This window comes from Natrix helvetica (assembly GCF_964273705.1).
Source record: "Natrix helvetica genome assembly, chromosome: 1".
In the NCBI taxonomy this organism is placed as follows: domain Eukaryota; kingdom Metazoa; phylum Chordata; class Lepidosauria; order Squamata; family Natricidae; genus Natrix; species Natrix helvetica.
Genome location: NC_138548.1, coordinates 359,618,815 through 359,635,430, shown reverse-complemented (window position 1 = coordinate 359,635,430; position 16,616 = coordinate 359,618,815). Strand labels below are relative to the sequence as shown.

Sequence of the window (16,616 nt, the reverse complement as noted above, 5' to 3'; positions counted from 1 at the left end):
ACTTCATAAGCACATAGCACACAAAATACAGAACTGAGCAGGGGGGGGGGGGGGCAAACTGGATGACCTCGAGGGCTCTTTCCGACTCTGCTTGTTAAGGGCGATTTTTAAAGTGTTGTTGAAGGAAAATGCAGGAGCAGCCCCCGAAAGGAGGACGATTCCTCCCAGCAGTAGGGAATGAATGTACTGTACTTGGGAAACACCCCCCCCCCCCAATCTTTTCCCATAGAAAGGCGCCCCAAGAGACTTTGAGGGTTTTCATCCAAAGCGAAGATCATTAGGGGTTCCTGATCTCCACCTGGTCCCCGGCTGCGAGAGGATTTGATAGCAGATGGGGACTCCATCTGTCTCCCCCCCACACACCGCCCCTCCAACAATGACGATAGAAAGAGCTCGGCCAATCACCATCTCGCTCACTCAAAAGCCCCATCTTCCTTTGGATTTCGGGAATAAGAAGTGGGTGGGCGCCAGTTGCGTTCTCACGGACAGGATGGCTCTGCGCTTTGCGCCCCTCTTGCTTCTGGTATTGGTGGAGGTCACCCTATGGGAGAGCTGCTTCAGTGAGTCCCTTCCGGGATCTTTCCCCCCCTCCCCATTTATAAATTTGCCTACCCCAGATCCTCCTCCTTTTGTTTCAGACTCCCTCCTCCTCCTCCCCCCCCCCAAAAAAAAACGTTGCGCAGCTTTGCATAATTCCATATTATTATTATTATCATCATCTCACAATGGAGCATTCAGGATTTGGGGATTTTGGGATTTTCCCAACCTCCGTTGCAATCAACCTCGGGCAGGTTTCCGACGTAATTCAATGCGGAGGCACACAAGGGAAAGAAAGAAGCAGGTTGTGCGTCATGTACACGAGTCAGATGTCCCCACCCTTTGGAGATAGAGGCAAACGCTGATCCTCTTGGATTCTGAATTCTGCCCAGAGCTGGGAGTGGATCGGGGGATCCCCCTAACGGCTCCGAGAATCTGCTGCAAGGATGGCGAAGAGCAAGGCCTCTGCCTTGGGACTGGGAAGGGCTGGGCCTGGGAAACCACTCCCTTTGCCCTGAGCATTTTGGAGCATTTGTCAGCTGCTGCCTTTTCCCCCCCACACAAACCCAGCTTGAGAGACTCCCATCTAGGCCGCTCCATGAATAGAATTCATGGATTCATCCTTAGAAAGAAATAAGAACAAGGCCGGACAGACACTTGTCTGAAATGGAATAGGATGTCCTGCTTGAGCAGGGGGCTGGACCAGAAGTCCTCCTGATGTAGGAAGAGGGAAGGACACAGCCAAGCACTCCAGTGTAGGAAACAGTTTTATTATTTATTATGCATAATAAAGGACCGAACAAAGAGAAAACAGTTGTCCGGACCCCGAATGATGATCATAAACAGGGTTTTATACCCCAAATGACGTATATTTTATTTATTTATTTATTTGTTTATTTCGATTTATCAGTCGCCCCCTCTCCGCAAAGGGACTCGGGGCGACGTATAATTAAATCAAAATACAAGTGTGGCATGGAGGAGGTATATACTTGCTGATGGTTACATTTGACATATATGATATAATGAACTGGAAAATGCTTCATACAGATATTTGGTTACAGTTAATGACAGAAAAGAGAGTTACACGCATCTCAAGAATTGTGCAAACCTTATCATATTCTAACTGTTGCATTTGGGGAGGAAAGCAGAAGTGAACACAGGATACATCTGTCTGGGTCAGCTCATTGCAGATAAAAATAATCATTCATGTCAGCAATTCTTACAAGAAAGGAAATAAGGCTTTGTACTTGACCAGACTTTTTCGGGCCTGCAGCCTTCAGCCTGGCTGTTAGACCTGAACCAAAGTTTTAGCCTATCTCACTCCAAGGTCCCTTCCAGCTCTATTTCAATTAATTAATTAATTAATTTCTACTGTTGGAAGGAAAAACCATCTGGTTCAGTTCCAAGCTGGGAGAAAAATGCTGGAAATGTTGTTGTGGTTGTTGTTGAAGATAAGCAGCAAGAAAAAAATCACAAAGTACCAAGACTTGCAAATTGAAGTTGAGCGACTGTAGAAAAAGAAATCATGTGTTGTCCCGATTGTAATTGGAGCCCTTGGAGCAATACCTAAAGGGCTACCTCGCTATTTGGAAATTCTAAATGTATTGTGTTCTGCCCCCCCCTCTCGTATGCCAAGTCACTCCAACACCAAGTCTCTTCAAGATGTTTATTGACATACAGGTTCAACCTTGGCAGCAATCCAGCCTGCCAAGGTCAAGATAGCACTTTGGGCAGCAATCCAGCTACCAAGATCCAGATAACCACCTTGGCAGCACTCCTGCCTGCCGAGGTCCAAGGAACAGATTGGCAGCAATCCAGGTAAACACTTTGGCAGCAATCCAGTCTGCCAAGCTACCACACAGATCTGAGAGCGTCTCCAACTCTAATGATCAGTTGATTCCTGCAAAGGGTGTGTCCACTAACAGCCCCTTTATAGTCTGGTGAGGAGTCTAATTATCAGCAGCTGAGAGCAATTACCTCCTGTAACTGCTCAATTGCTCCTTACACCGAGTAGCATGTCGGTAACGAGCATCTAATAACTCACTGCTGATGTCTGACTCACTGTCCTGTGATTCCTCCCCACTGCTCCAAGGCATGACATCAGGAGCCCCCTTCCTTTGGCTTTCACCACTGCTCCATGCCTCAGGCGCCTTCTGGTGGCCAACCAGCCTCTCTGCGCCCTGCTCAGAGTCGGAACCCTGTCCAGGGTCCTCCACATCCTCCTCAGCCGACTCATAGGGACCCTCGCTGTCTGAGTCTGGTGGCAACTCGAACGGCTCCTGCTGGGCCACAACAGTATTGGATTTGAACATTCTTGGACATCCTACTTGGAACAGCTTATATCAGCGATGGCGAACCTTTTTTGGCTCGTGTGCCATAAGTGGGGGGAGCGCAGGGGGGTCGTGTGCGGGTGTGCCGCACCCATAATGCAATGCATGACCCCCCAGTGCGCATGCACGCACTACAGGCGCGACCCCCCTATTTTTACATGCTTTTTTCGCCCTCCCCAGGCTCTAGAGGCTTTATGGAAAATTGGAGTGACTACGTAAGATTTCCTGCTGCTTTTGAGGCTCCAGGGTTGGGAAACCCCCCCCCCCCTTATTTATTTATTTATTTATTAGTTTGTCAAACATAGCAGGCATAAGTATAAACATGGACATGAGCACAAGAAATGAGTACAAACAAATGGGGACAGTAGGACAGGGACGGTAGGCACGCTGGTGCGCTTATGCACGCCCCCTTTATGGAATCCCTTTAAGAATGGGGTGAGGTCCAAGGTGGACAGTTTAAGGTTGAAGCCGTGGAGGATTTGAGGATGTAATAACGGAGTCAGGTAGAGCATTCCAGGCGTTGACCACTCCGGTGCCAAAATCGCATTTTCTGCAATCGAGTTTGGAGCGGTTTTCCTTGAGTTTGTATCGATCGTTTGCCTGTGTATTATTGTGGTGGAAGCTGAAGTAGTTGTCGTCAGGTAGGATGTGGTAGCAGACAATTTCATGTACTATGCTTAGATCCGATTGCGGGCAGCGCCGTTCCAGATTGTCCAAGGCCAAAATTTCGAGCCTGGTGGCCTAAGGGATTCTATCGTGAGCGGAGGAGTGGAGGACTCTTCTCGTGAAATACCTCTGGACCCGCTCGATCGTGTTAATATGACATAGAGTGTGGATTCCAGGCAGACCCTTTGGGGGGAAGGTTGCAACCTCCTTGGGACAAAGTCCAAGTCATTCAAAAGAGGGTAGGATGGAGGCCTTGCTGGAAGTGGGGGGAGGAAGAATTCTTTTTGGGGGGGGTAAGGGTTTTTTTTCAGGTAGGGTTTTTGGGTTATTGCTCTCCCTCTAGCCTGCTTTCCCCTCCCTTGCTCTCCAATCCTTCAGCTTCCCTCCCAGAAGCTCCTACTTTGCCTCCCTTTTTGCACCCTCTACCTCCTCTTCCTCTTCCATCATCTCCTCTCCGTCCCCAGAACCTCACATTTGGTCCCTCAGCTGAAGCCCCTAATTCTGCCTCTTTGGGTCTTTTTCAGGCTCCTTCTTGCACTCCCTCAAGTATTTCTACATCTCCGTCTCAGAGCCCAGTCAAGGGCTGCCCCACTTTGTCGTTCGGGGCTATGTGGACCGTCAGCTGTTCACTGTCTACGACAGCAACAGCAGGACGTTCCAGCCCGCAGCCTCCTGGATGGAGAAAGCGGGGAAGGACTATTGGGACAACCAGAGCCAGATCGGGCATGTCACCGAGGACGTCTACACAGCAGCCCTGGAGACTCTGAGGAATCGCCACAATCAGAGCAAAGGTAAGGTGGTGGGTTGGGTGGCTCCTCTTGTCCCATCTCCCATCCACCCCCATCCCGCCAGGAGCAGGTCGGAGGGGGGAGAAAAGGGGTCCCTCCAGGGGTTAAATCTAATTTCCTCCCCCCACCGGTTCTGTGGGCGTTGCTTTGTGGGGTGTCATGTGACTGGGTGGGCATGGCCAACATTTTTTTCATGTTCAGCTTATTTTTTAAAGCTTTTTAAAGCATCCCCCCCCCTCGTTTGCTCAGCTGTGAGCCGTGCGATCGTCGGAAGCTATTTTTTAAGATTTTTAAAGCATTTTTCCCCTGTCGGTTCTCCTGAGGACTCCACAAAAGCAGCTGAGCCGCGCGATCGTCGGAAGCTTTTTTTTTTTTTAACTACCAGTTCGCAGCACCGGTATCAAAGTCCTGCAGAGGGCGGGGCGGGGGGGAGGCAGGTTGCTGCCTCTCCGGAGGACTCCACAAAACCAGCATCCTGTCCCAGTGGTGGGATCCTGCTGGTTTAACAACCGGTTCGGTGATCGCGTGCTCCGTATGCACCCGCACCTGAGGCACTCTGCATGCGTGCGCAGTTTTAACAAAACTTACTGTTAGGGATGTAACCCTAGGCTTGGCTTGGCAAGGTATATAAGCTATGATTGTAACAAATGTGTGTGTTACTTTAAATGCTAAAGAGATATAATTGGTTTGTTACCTCAAGCAGCCATAAGAGGGAGCCAGAATGACTGTTAGCTCTCTGTTTGTTAGACGCTGATCGGTGTATACTGAGGTATTGTGGTTTGCTACTGTTAGCTATTTTGTGTGCTAAATTGACTATTTGATAACTGAATGACTGAACCGTGTATGACTTGGACTGTTAACCGGACTCTGAATACCTCTATATTTCCACATAGTAAACTACTATATTTTATACTATTCAGTGTCCCTGTATGTTGGTTTGTCCGTGTTCTTCCATACCACTCTCATTACGCTTCTCTGCACACTCGCTCTCCTAACGGGGAGCTTACTTACTTAACACTTACCTTCCATGTTGCTTCTGGGGAGTAACACAGCTGAGGTGCGGCAATCCGTCTGCTGCGTGAATCAACTGAGAAGATATAGGTAGGTAAAGCGCGGGGGCAAGTAAGCCACCTGATTATCAGAGCGAACCGGCTGATCATCGGAGCTATCAGTTCGTCCAAACCGGCTGAATCCCACCCCTGTCCTGTCCGTCTTTCAGGCCTTCACATGATACAGCAGATCTATGGCTGTGAGCACCGGGGAGATGGGAGCAAAGGAGGAATTTATCACTTTGGCTATGACGGAAGGACTTTCATCACCTTTGACATGAAGACTGCCACCTGGGTGTCTCCCAACCCCCAGGCCCAGATCACCCAGAGGAAATGGGATGCTGTCCCTGGATTCAATCAGAGAGTCAAGTCCTACCTAGAGGAGGAATGCATTGGGTGGCTGGAGAAGTACCTGTCCTATGGGAAGGAGACGCTGCTGAGGACAGGTGAGCTTCTGGATCCAAGCTGGAGTTTCCCCACTTCCTGAATGGATTTCCTGTGCCTTTTGGCTCCCTGGTAGACCTGGAGGAAATCCTCCTCCTCTTCCAGCACCTTTCATTCAGAATAGAGCTAGAAGGGACCTTGGAGGTCTTCTAGTCCAACCCCCTCCTCAAGCAGGAGATCCTATGTCATTTCAGATAGGTGGCTGTCCAACCTCTCCTTAAAAACCTCCAGTGATGAAGCATCCACAACATCTGGAGGCAAAGCTGTTCCATTGGTTAATTGTCTTCACTGTTAGGCAGTTTCTCCATAATCCTAGGTTGCTTCTCCCCTTGATCAGTTTCCATCCTTTTGTCTTGTCTTCTGGCGCTTTGGAAAATAAGATGACCTTCTTTTGCGGCAGCCCCTCAAATATTGGCATACCGCTATCATGTCACCCTTAGTCCTTCTTTTCTCTAGACTGGCCATATCCAAATGCTGCAACCGTTCTTCACATGTTTTAGTCTCCAGGCCTTTAATCCTCCTTAGTTGTGTCAGGGGAAAATATTTCACCCTGAACTAGATGAGGTCTTAGATCGCGGCTTTTCCAAACAGCATTTTCTTTAAGGTGCGAAAATGAAAATAAAATCCCGGAAACATATTCTAATGAAAAACAAGACTTTTAATACAAAAATAAGAAATAAACAAATCTATCTAATTGTTACATTTTGGCAAGAGCAGTTTTGTCTACCAGCTTCCTGGCAGACAGACAAAGATCAAAAGGAAAGAAGTCTCTGGAATGTGTGATGTAATAAACATGTTAAGCATGCGCAATAAATCATTGTCAGATAAGGCTTATGACCTGCGCAGTAATTCATCAGTTCAGCTATTCAGTTTCAGTCCGGCTAGCAAACATTTAACACAGTGACAAGTTGCTCTTCTCTGCGCTCTTTCCAGAGTCTTAATATCTTTTTTATAATGTGGTCAGCAAAGCAAGATGCCGTAGTCCAGGTGTGGCCTTACATCTCCAGGGCGCAGGAAGCCCTGTTAGGTTCCAATGGCAAGGCAGCCACTAAAGGGACCAGGAGACATAGCATCTGTCCAGTGGGTGTCTCTGTGGATTAGACAGCAAAACCGTTCACATTTGTAAGTGTGCTTGTGTCCCTTGAAAAAAAGGCCTAGAGCAGCCTAAGATTTGGGGGAGTGGAGGAGGACCCCAAAAAGTGGGGAGAAACCTCTGTGTTGCTTTTGTTTGAGAGGGGAACTTTTTTTTCCCCAAAGAATTTTTTATTTTGTTATTCTCTTACATACTATTTTAAGTATACGAGCTCGTGATTGTTATTCTTCTTTACATTTATCATTCTTATACATTTATTATTTCATTTAATAGGTTGTAATATACAGTTTGGATGGCTTTATTTACCACCCCTTCCTTCTTTTGTAACACCACCTTGTTTTCCCTTTCTTTTCTCCCTCCCTCCCTTCTCTACTTCCTTCCTTCCTCTTCTCCTTCCCCTTCCTTCTTCCCTTACCTTTCTCCTCCTCCTCCTCCTCTTCCTCTTCCCCTTTCCAACCTCTCTCCTTCTCTTTCCTTCCAGCCTCCTCTCCTTACCTCTTTCGTCTTTCTTTGAGAGGGGAACTTAAAAAGAGCATCTCCTATCTGTCCTATGAAGGTAACAGGCCAAGATGCGTCAGAGTTCAAATCAGCCTGAATGGAATTTGCTCAAATCCTCAATTTGTTGCCAGAGATTTTTCAGACTGAATCACTAGAGGGACTTACATGCCAGAGTACTTTCTGGTTGAGCATCTTCCAGATTGGCAGCATTTCCTAACACTTTCGGAGATACTGGTTTTGAGTGGGAAATCCCTGTCTTCAAACTAAGCGGTGGTGGTGGACTTTCCTGCCCCTTCAAGCTTCTCATCCACCTTCCAGGCTCTGGAGGGGCTCAGAGTTCATTCCGGTGGTGCCTTTTCTGCAGAGCCCCCAGTGGTGACGGTGAGCAGCAGGACAGAAGCTGAGGATGGGATGGAGATGTATGTCTGCCGACTGGATGGCTTCTACCCCAGAGAGATCGATGCCTCCTGGACGAAGGACGGGGAGGTCTGGCTGCAGGACACCCTCCAAGGGTCTGTGGCCCCCAACTCGGATGGGACCTTCCACTATTGGCTCAGCATCCAGATCGACCCCAAAGAGAGGGACCGTTATCGGTGCCATGTGGAGCACGACAGCCTGAAGGAGCCTCTGGACGTGGCCCTGAAGGGTGAGAGGCCTCTGGGAGGGAAAGGCTGGGGTCTTTTGCCAGATGGAGGATTGTGGGAGAGATGGTTGACTCCAGTTGTGTCCAGATGTGAGGACACTTGGCCTTTAATCCATTGGGTTTTTTCCCATGTTTGAAGTTCGTCAACTTCCAAGGAACCATCTGCTGAATTGATTTCAGGCAATTTAAGGGAAGCAACCGGTCCCATCACAAGAGTTGGCAGATCCTGATGAAATGCCCTTAGATCCTCTCTTAGCTTCTGTCCTTGCCCTGCTTCCTGCCTCCAGCAGGGGGGCAATAGTTATGCTGAGCGCCCGAAACAAATTTTCTTTTGTTTAGAATTCCTAAAGTACAAAAATCAAGGGAGGTGTGTGTGTGTGTGTGTGTGTGTGTGTCAGCGTTCCAAATATCATCCAAAATTAAATCAGAGTCCAAGGCAGAACTTGAGTCAAACTTCCAATTTATTAAGAGAGACATGTTGGCACATCTGTGGAAAACCCGAATCTGAAAACTTCCCGGGTTTCTCCACCCAGTTGAAAGTTCATGATCTTGCCCCCACACCCACAACTCCATCACACGGTCCAATCTTCCAGTGCCACGCTGGCAGCTTCCACCCATCCAGTTCCGGTCAGGTGTAGACACTAAGGATGACCTTGGGCTTCTAGAAAGGAATTTTTTATTTTGACAACACCACATTCTACTCCTTACTATTCCCCCTCCCAATTCCCCACTAATGAAACGGCATAGTAGAATAGAATATTAGTGTGGCAGGCCAAAGATCCTAAAAGGAACCGGCTGCAGGCCTGACAGGGTGACTGATAGCTCTTTTCTGAAGGCCAAATTTTATTAAAATCTGTGAAGTGCAGCTGGCTCCATGAAATGCATAGAGCGGCAGGATTGATGCACCGGTAGTCAGAAAAGGGTTAAGCAACCCTCCTGAGCTGTACAGGCAGCCGTCCCGAGCTCCGTTTTCACTGTCGGAGGGTTGCGGGAGGCTGTGGCAGCTGAAAACGGAGCTCAGGAGCCTGTTTTTGCTGGCAGAGCACTTGGGCCACCAGAGGCCTCCCTGGTAGGAGTGATGTCGAACTGGTCATGCCCACGCTGGCCCCCTGAGGTCAAACAGAACCCTGGTGCAGCCCTCAATGAAATCGAGTTTGACACCCCAGCTATAGAGCAATAAGGCTGATCAGGGACTAGAAATTGAATCCTCCATAGTTCAATAGAAGGAATACAGCATGTTTAGTCTCAAGGAGAGGGGTGTGTGTGTGTGTGTGTGTGTGTGTGTTAGTCCTCTCCTAATCCCAAGTGGTGTTTGCAACAAGAGGATTCCCCTATCCTGGTCTGCCTTCCTGGCGCTTAAAAGCTCCAAATGTAAAGATTGAAACCATTTCTATCACATCACTTCCCGGCCAGACGACTGAAAGCATATGGAGTCAGCATTCGTTCCTTTCTTCTCCCCCACCCGGGAGGACAAATCAACCTTAGAAGGGATAAAGAAAATGAAACTATGCTTAAAAAGGGATAGTTGATGTGAACCCTTTTATTTTGGATAATAAGGTGTAAAATCTCAAGCTTAAGAAAAATAGATAAATATACAGAACTGCCCAATTCCACTGCCCGGTTATGACAGCCTACAAAAAGAATAAGAATGTTTTTATTGTTTCACTAATTTGGTTTATATTATTGTGTGGTCGACACCTTTTCTCTAAACTGCTGAGAGCCACAAGATTGCTAAATGGCTGCTTCTGAACTGAACATCTAAAGATGAATGTTGGCTACCTTTACGCTGGGTGTGAGAAGAAGGCAGCTTCCTGAGGACACATCCTCTTAAGAATAGTCAGCAAGGCGTCTTCTTGCTACCTTTAGAGGGACATGAAAAGGAGCCCTTTTTAAGTTGTGGGATTTCCAGTCTGTTTGGCTGAATTAGATCTTCGCACCATAATTGGGAGTGATTGTTTAGAGTTCTCTTTCAGTTATCTGCTCTTTCTTCCAATTTGATTCCAGAATACAACCTAGGCCTCATCATTGGCTGTGTTGCAACTGCTCTTGTCCTGGTGTGTGTGATTGCTGCGTTCTGGTTTTTCAGTAAGTATCCTTTTCTGGGTGAAAGAAGATGGGGTGATTCCTTCCAAGTCCCTCCCCCTCCCCCCCTTTGAGCAAGGGAGACTGCTAGTGTTAGATATTAACATATATCGTAGCAAGTCTCCTCTCTGGTCCGCTGCTACAGCGGGAAACAGGTATCGTTCTGATTGGTCGAGGGGCGTACCCGATCCCTATAAAAGGGGAACCCTCCGACCACAGAGCAAGCTGAATCACTACTACTATTAATAAAGAGCTGTTAAGTCACTTCGTGTCCACAGTCTGTTCTCTCGTTGCCCAGATCTAACATTGGCGACGAGGGTGGGATCGAGAGACAGATAGGACGAAGAACGCTACTTCAGAATCTCCGGATTCGATCCAGCCCAGGAATTCGGCAGAAATTCCGGCAGCCATCTCAGGACACCGCAGCGCGGCAAATTCAAACGAGAGAAAATGGCGATGCACACTCCTCCAGCTCCATTCGACCCAATCGCTGATCATTGGGAATCATACATGCTCAGGTTCGAGTGTTTTCTCGAAGCAAACGAGTACACAGGAATACCGGACTCTCGAAAGAAAAATATATTCCTGAGCTACTGCGGCCGAGAGGTTTTCGAAACGGCCAGGGACCTCTCTGAACCAACCCCCATTCAGGCGGTATCATGGACGGCATTGCAACAGACGCTGCAAACCCATTACGCGCCAAAACCTTCCCGCCACGTTTGTCGCCAAGGATTCAACATGAGGAACCAGAAGGTGGGAGAATCTATCAACCAGTACGTTGCAGCTCTATGAAAGGCAGCCACACATTGTGGATTCAGAGACCTGGATGAGCAAATTCTGGATCGACTCATATGCGGGTTGAGAGACATTTCCCTACAGAAACGGTTGCTGGCCAAGACCAATTTAAGCCTGCAGATTGCACTCGACGAGGCTAGAGCTTCAGAATCAGCGAAAAGATCAGCGGAAACAATACAACGCGGGTTCAACACAAGCCAGCCAGCGCCAAGACACACCAGAGTACACTACGAGGACACAAATCCAGACTTCGAAGATCCCGAGTTGGAGGAAAGTCACCTGATGCGAAGCAGTCACGTGAGGCCTGGGGGGAGACCCGGATCCCGTTTGCCGCCCTGCGCAAGCTGCGGAGGGAATCACCCCCGGTCTACCTGTCGGTTTAAGAACGTCGTTTGTTCAATCTGCAACAAACTTGGGCACATCGCACGAGTGTGCCGGAGCGGAGTCCCTGCCTCAGGGCAGCCACCTTTGTACCGCCAACAGAAGCCCAACCCAGGGGCTTGGCGAAACCAAAAAGGGCGCCCAGAGAGAAATCCACAAGTGTTTACCCAGAGAGAAAATCCCCAAAGAGCTGAGCGAGCGTATTCCCAGAGAGATTACACACAAGGAGCTGAGCGAGCGTATTCCCAGAGAGATTACCCACAAAGAGCTGAGAGAGCGTTCTATCAAGACGCTCAACGAGAGTATTTTCAGGATACTGATGCTGAGATAGAGTTGACCCAGAGAGAGGAATTGCGAACGTATCTCACAACAATAAGCCAGGTCCGCACCAAGCGGCCTAAAAAGCTGAAAGTCACAGTCCTCTTGGAGGGCTCACCTTGCGAGCTGGAAGTTGACACAGGATCGTCCCTGACGATCATTTCATGGGCGTCCATGAAACAGGCTATCCCTAGCCTCAAAAAGAGCCAACTACGCGCTCCAGACATCCTGCTACAAGACTACCAGGGGAACCGAGTCCCCATCGTGGGCCAAGGCACGTTCCAGATCCGTTTCAAAGACATCGTAGCCCAGCTGCCCGTGACCATCGCCAGCGCACCATTGCAAAACCTCCTAGGACTGGATTGGTTTGAATCCTTGGGGCTAGAAGTCACCGGAATCAACGCCGTGGAGAACAGCAGCGCTGAACAGATTTTTAAGGAGTTTGAGGATGTGTTCAACCCCGGTCTGGGTAAGTATGTGGGAAAACCAATCTCATTCAATTTAGACCCCAAAGTGGCGCCAATACGACTTAAACAGAGACGAGTGCCTTTTGCACTCCGCCCAAAAATAGATAAGGAGATAGATAAGTTAGTGGAGCAAGGAATCCTTGAGCCGGTGGATCACGCGCGCTGGGAAACTCCCATTGTGACCCCAGTCAAGCCAGACGGATCAGTCCGCATCTGCGCAGACTATAAATGCACAATTAATGTCGCTCTACAACAAAGCGCATATCCTGTGCCCGTAGTACAACACCTATTGCATTCGTTGGGGCCAGGAAAGGTATTTGCTAAGTTAGACATGGCACAAGCTTACCAGCAGTTGCCCGTGGATAGCGCCACAGCGGAGGCCCAAACTATAGTGACGCATAGAGGAGCATTCAAATGCAACCGGCTACAATTTGGTGTGAGTATTGCTCCAGGTCTGTTCCAGAGCGTCATGGAACGGCTTTTGCAAGGGATACCGGGAGTCGTCCCCTATTTCGACGACATCTTGGTGTCCGCTGCAAACGAGGAGCAACTATTAAAAAGAGTCAGAACTGTTTTGGCCAGAATCAAAGAAAAGGGCCTCCGCCTAAAAAGGGAGAAATGCCAAATTAACGTTCCTAGCGTAGAATTCCTGGGATATAGAATCGATGGTCAGGGCATACACCCCACTTCTAAAAAAATTAAGGCGATCCAGGACGCCCCCACACCACGAAATCAGATCGAGTTGCAGGCCTTCCTCGGACTACTTAACTTCTACAGCGTTTTTCTGAGACAGAAGGCGACCGTTGCTGAGCCATTACATCGACTACTCCAGAGGAACGCAACATGGAGATGGGGACGATCCGAAGCAGCAGCTTTCGCCGCAGTCAAGCGACTGCTCACCACTGACTCGCTGTTAGTCCAATATAGCCAGACGCTACCGCTGGTATTGACCTGCGACGCATCACCTTTTGGAGTTGGCGCAGTCCTCAGCCACAGGATGCCAAACGGGAACGAAGCACCCATCGCCTTCTACTCCAGGACTCTTTCATCGGCCGAGAGGAATTACAGCCAGATGGACAGGGAAGCGCTAGCTGCTGTAGCTGGAGTAAAACGTTTCCATGAATACCTCTACGGCCGCGATTTTGAACTGATTACAGATCACAAACCGCTGTTGGGACTCTTGGTGGGAAACCGCCCCACTGCAGTCTCCCTTTCTCCACGCATGACCAGGTGGACTGTTTTCCTGGCTGCGTACTCATACAAGTTAATTCATCGACCGGGCTCCACTCTAGGACACGCAGACGCACTCAGCCGTTGCCCACTACCGGACCTTTTGCCAGACCCCACTCCCGAAGTACCGGTGCTGCTCATTGACTGTTTGGACTCAGGACCGGTTTCTTCCTACGATGTTGCAAGGTTTTCTTCTAAAGACAATTTAATAAAGCAAGTTCAAACTTGGGTTTGGAGGGGGTGGCCGAAGGGAAACGTGGGCCCGGAATTCAAAGTGTTTTGGTCAAAACGGGATGAACTCTCAGTGTTACAAGGTTGTTTATTGTGGGGGGATCGAGTTGTTATTCCGTATGCTTTACGTAGGAATGTATTAGATGCTTTACATGTGGGTCATCCGGGGATTGTTAGGATGAAGGCGCTAGCAAGAAGTTACGTTTGGTGGCCAAACATGGACAAAGAGATAGAGGAATGGGTGGCCACTTGCGACCCGTGCCAGGAATCGAGACCAGCACCCCCGGAAGCGCCCGCCACTGAATGGGAGAAGCCTAAAGCACCCTGGTCGCGAATACACATCGACTTCGCAGGGCCATTCCAAGGTCAGACTTTCCTTATAGTTGTGGATGCATACTCGAAATGGCTAGAAGTAGTCCTAATGACTTCAACCACGGCAGAGGCAGTCATTAAGGTTCTACGGCGACTTTTCGCCACTCATGGCCTGCCCGACCTCCTGGTCTCCGATAACGGGCCCCAGTTCACGGCCATGCAATTCGAAACATATCTAGCAGGTCAGGGAATTCGGCACGCCCTCGTCGCGCCATTCCATCCGGCATCAAATGGACAGGCGGAGAGAATGGTGCGATTCGCAAAAGAGGCCCTCGCTAGGATGGGTCCAGGTGATTGGCAAACACGCATCGACCATTACCTATTGATCCAACACATTACCCCCAGCGCAACGACGGGTAGGAGCCCCCTGAACTACTCATGGGCCGCCGTCTACGGTCTCACCTGGACCGTCTTCACCCAAATTACTCTGCCACAGCTCCCCCAGACTCTACAAGCAAAATTCGGAGTTTTAGCATAGGGGATTCAGTATACGCCCACAACTATGCAGGGGGGACATTGTGGATACCGGCAAAGGTCATTGGCATCACGGGTCCACGATCGTATCTGTTGGAACTTGAAGATGGGCGGAACTGGAGAAGGCACATCGATCAACTACGGGGTCGCCTGGCGCACTCAGATCTACGAACAGAGAACGAGAGCTATCTGCCAAGTCAGCCACTCGAGAGCCCCAGCACAGAGAACTTCGACACCTGCGAACCCAGGACAGAACAAGAGGTCGAGCACGAAACAGAACATCCCCCGAACAACGAAAGCAAGCAGACCCCCGAACGCCAAAGCAACGAAAGCCAAAAAACGCCCGAAGACAAAACAGAGAAAGCAACAGATCCTGCAACGACTTCTAACCAACCCGAGCTGCGACGTTCCTCCCGAGTAAGGCAAACACCAACGTATCTTAAGGACTATATCACTAACCGCAACGTTCCGTCTAGGAGGGGAGGGGTGTTAGATATTAACATATATCGTAGCAAGTCTCCTCTCTGGTCTGCTGCTACAGCGGGAAACAGGTATCGTTCTGATTGGTCGAGGGGCGTACCCGATCCCTATAAAAGGGGAACCCTCCGACCACAGAGCAAGCTGAATCACTACTACTATTAATAAAGAGCTGTTAAGTCACTTCGTGTCCGCAGTCTGTTCTCTCGTTGCCCAGATCTAACAGCTAGGCTTCCTGGCTTCCTTCTGTTTTCCCAGCCCTCTTGGGGAGTATCTGAGATATCGGCCTCTTACTAGAACTCCAGACTCAATTCGGCTCAGTCTGAGGTTCAGACCATCCTGTCTTCTCCAGAGTTGGGAAGAAGCATCACAGTTCTGACACTTTCAAGGGCTTTGGCCAAAGAGCAGCAGAAAAGGGTTCGAGCGCAAATCTTCCTCCTCTCCCAGCTGCTGTTTCCTCCCTTTTGGGATCTGGTAGCAGACTCAGTGAGGAGGTTGGGGTGGAACATGGGCCAGTCCTGGAGTCTGGGGAAGGCTCTGATGAGGGTTCTGTATCGGAGGCAGAAATGAGGCCAGGTCCGTTCAACAATTATCAGCTGCCTTTGGGGTCAGATATCATTGGGCAGAAGAACAGCTGGAGCCTGTTCCCAGTGGGCGCATGCGCAGAGCTGCCAGGAGAAGGGAACAGCTAAGAAACATGGGCCAACTCGGGAGTAAAGCTACAGGTGGGTGGTGAATGGCCCCTCATGTAGGGAATAAAGAGGAGCGAAAGGGGAGGAGAGTTTGCAGGAGACAATTAGTTCAATTAACTACGGTGAAAATCTGTTCCTGACTTCTGGCCAAGTAATTGCTGCTGCAGCGTGGCATTTAGAAGATATCTGCCTGGCAGCTCTCCAAGCCTGATAAAGGTCTGTAGTTTTGAAATCTCATGAAAGACCGTTGGCCGGGACTTTGCTGGAGAGGAATTCTCTTTAACCTAAATAAAAGGGTTTTTTATTGAGGATGAGGAATCTGCTTCATGATCTTGGGAAGCTTAGGTCAGAGGCAGCAGCTCTCTCTTGGGGCAGATCAGGTGGTGAAGTCTGAAGATCTTCCTGTGACTCTGAACGTCCAGGAGAGGTTGTGGTTGAAACAAATGTGACAATTTCTCCTGGGTATCTTCTGCATACAGGAGGAGAGATTGGATGATCTCTGGTGGGTTCCTTTGAACTTTCACTGCTTTTTGTGTCCTTGCAGGGAGATACCGAAAAAGCTACAGAGCAGCAGCGTCAACTGAGTGATTTGTCCTCTTTACATGTGAATGCCAATTCAGAGTGGGCATCAGACCTCCTGTAAACATGGCCAATGGATGGGAGGCTCAGGAAGGCCTTTTCTCTCTTTTATTTATTGTTTTCTTCAACTTGCTAACAGGCAGGATCAGGGATTCTTTTTATTTATGTAACTGTCCTAGGTTCGGGGGATTTTGTTCTTGTGATTAAAAAAAAATATATATAAAAGTTTGCAATTAAAAATGCAATCCGTTTCTTTATTTTTTTACCAAATCAATATGGTTCTGTATGATTTTGATTTAATTAATTGTTTGAACCCTGAACTACAGTGCTAATATCAGAAACGGTCAGCTAGATAGTGCCGTATGATGAAATGAGTTAGGATGATGAAACATAGCTGTTGTGAGTAATTCAAAAAATAGTCTTCCATTTTCTCATTCCCAAGATCTCGGCATTCTTGTGGCGCCAAACTT

At 48.8% G+C, this 16,616-nt stretch overlaps 1 protein-coding gene across 1 annotated transcript; it reads left to right on the top strand.

Moving 5' to 3' along the window:
- Positions 1–362: 362 nt before the first annotated feature.
- On the top strand, positions 363–16,399 carry LOC309384727 (major histocompatibility complex class I-related gene protein-like). Its single transcript, XM_081938464.1, has 6 exons — positions 363–560; positions 4,058–4,324; positions 5,541–5,816; positions 7,770–8,051; positions 10,053–10,133; positions 16,112–16,399. The coding sequence occupies exons 1-6, from the start codon at positions 377–379 to the stop codon at positions 16,153–16,155; spliced, it is 1,134 nt and encodes a 377-aa protein (XP_081794590.1). The 5' UTR covers positions 363–376; the 3' UTR covers positions 16,156–16,399.
- Positions 16,400–16,616: the final 217 nt, after the last annotated feature.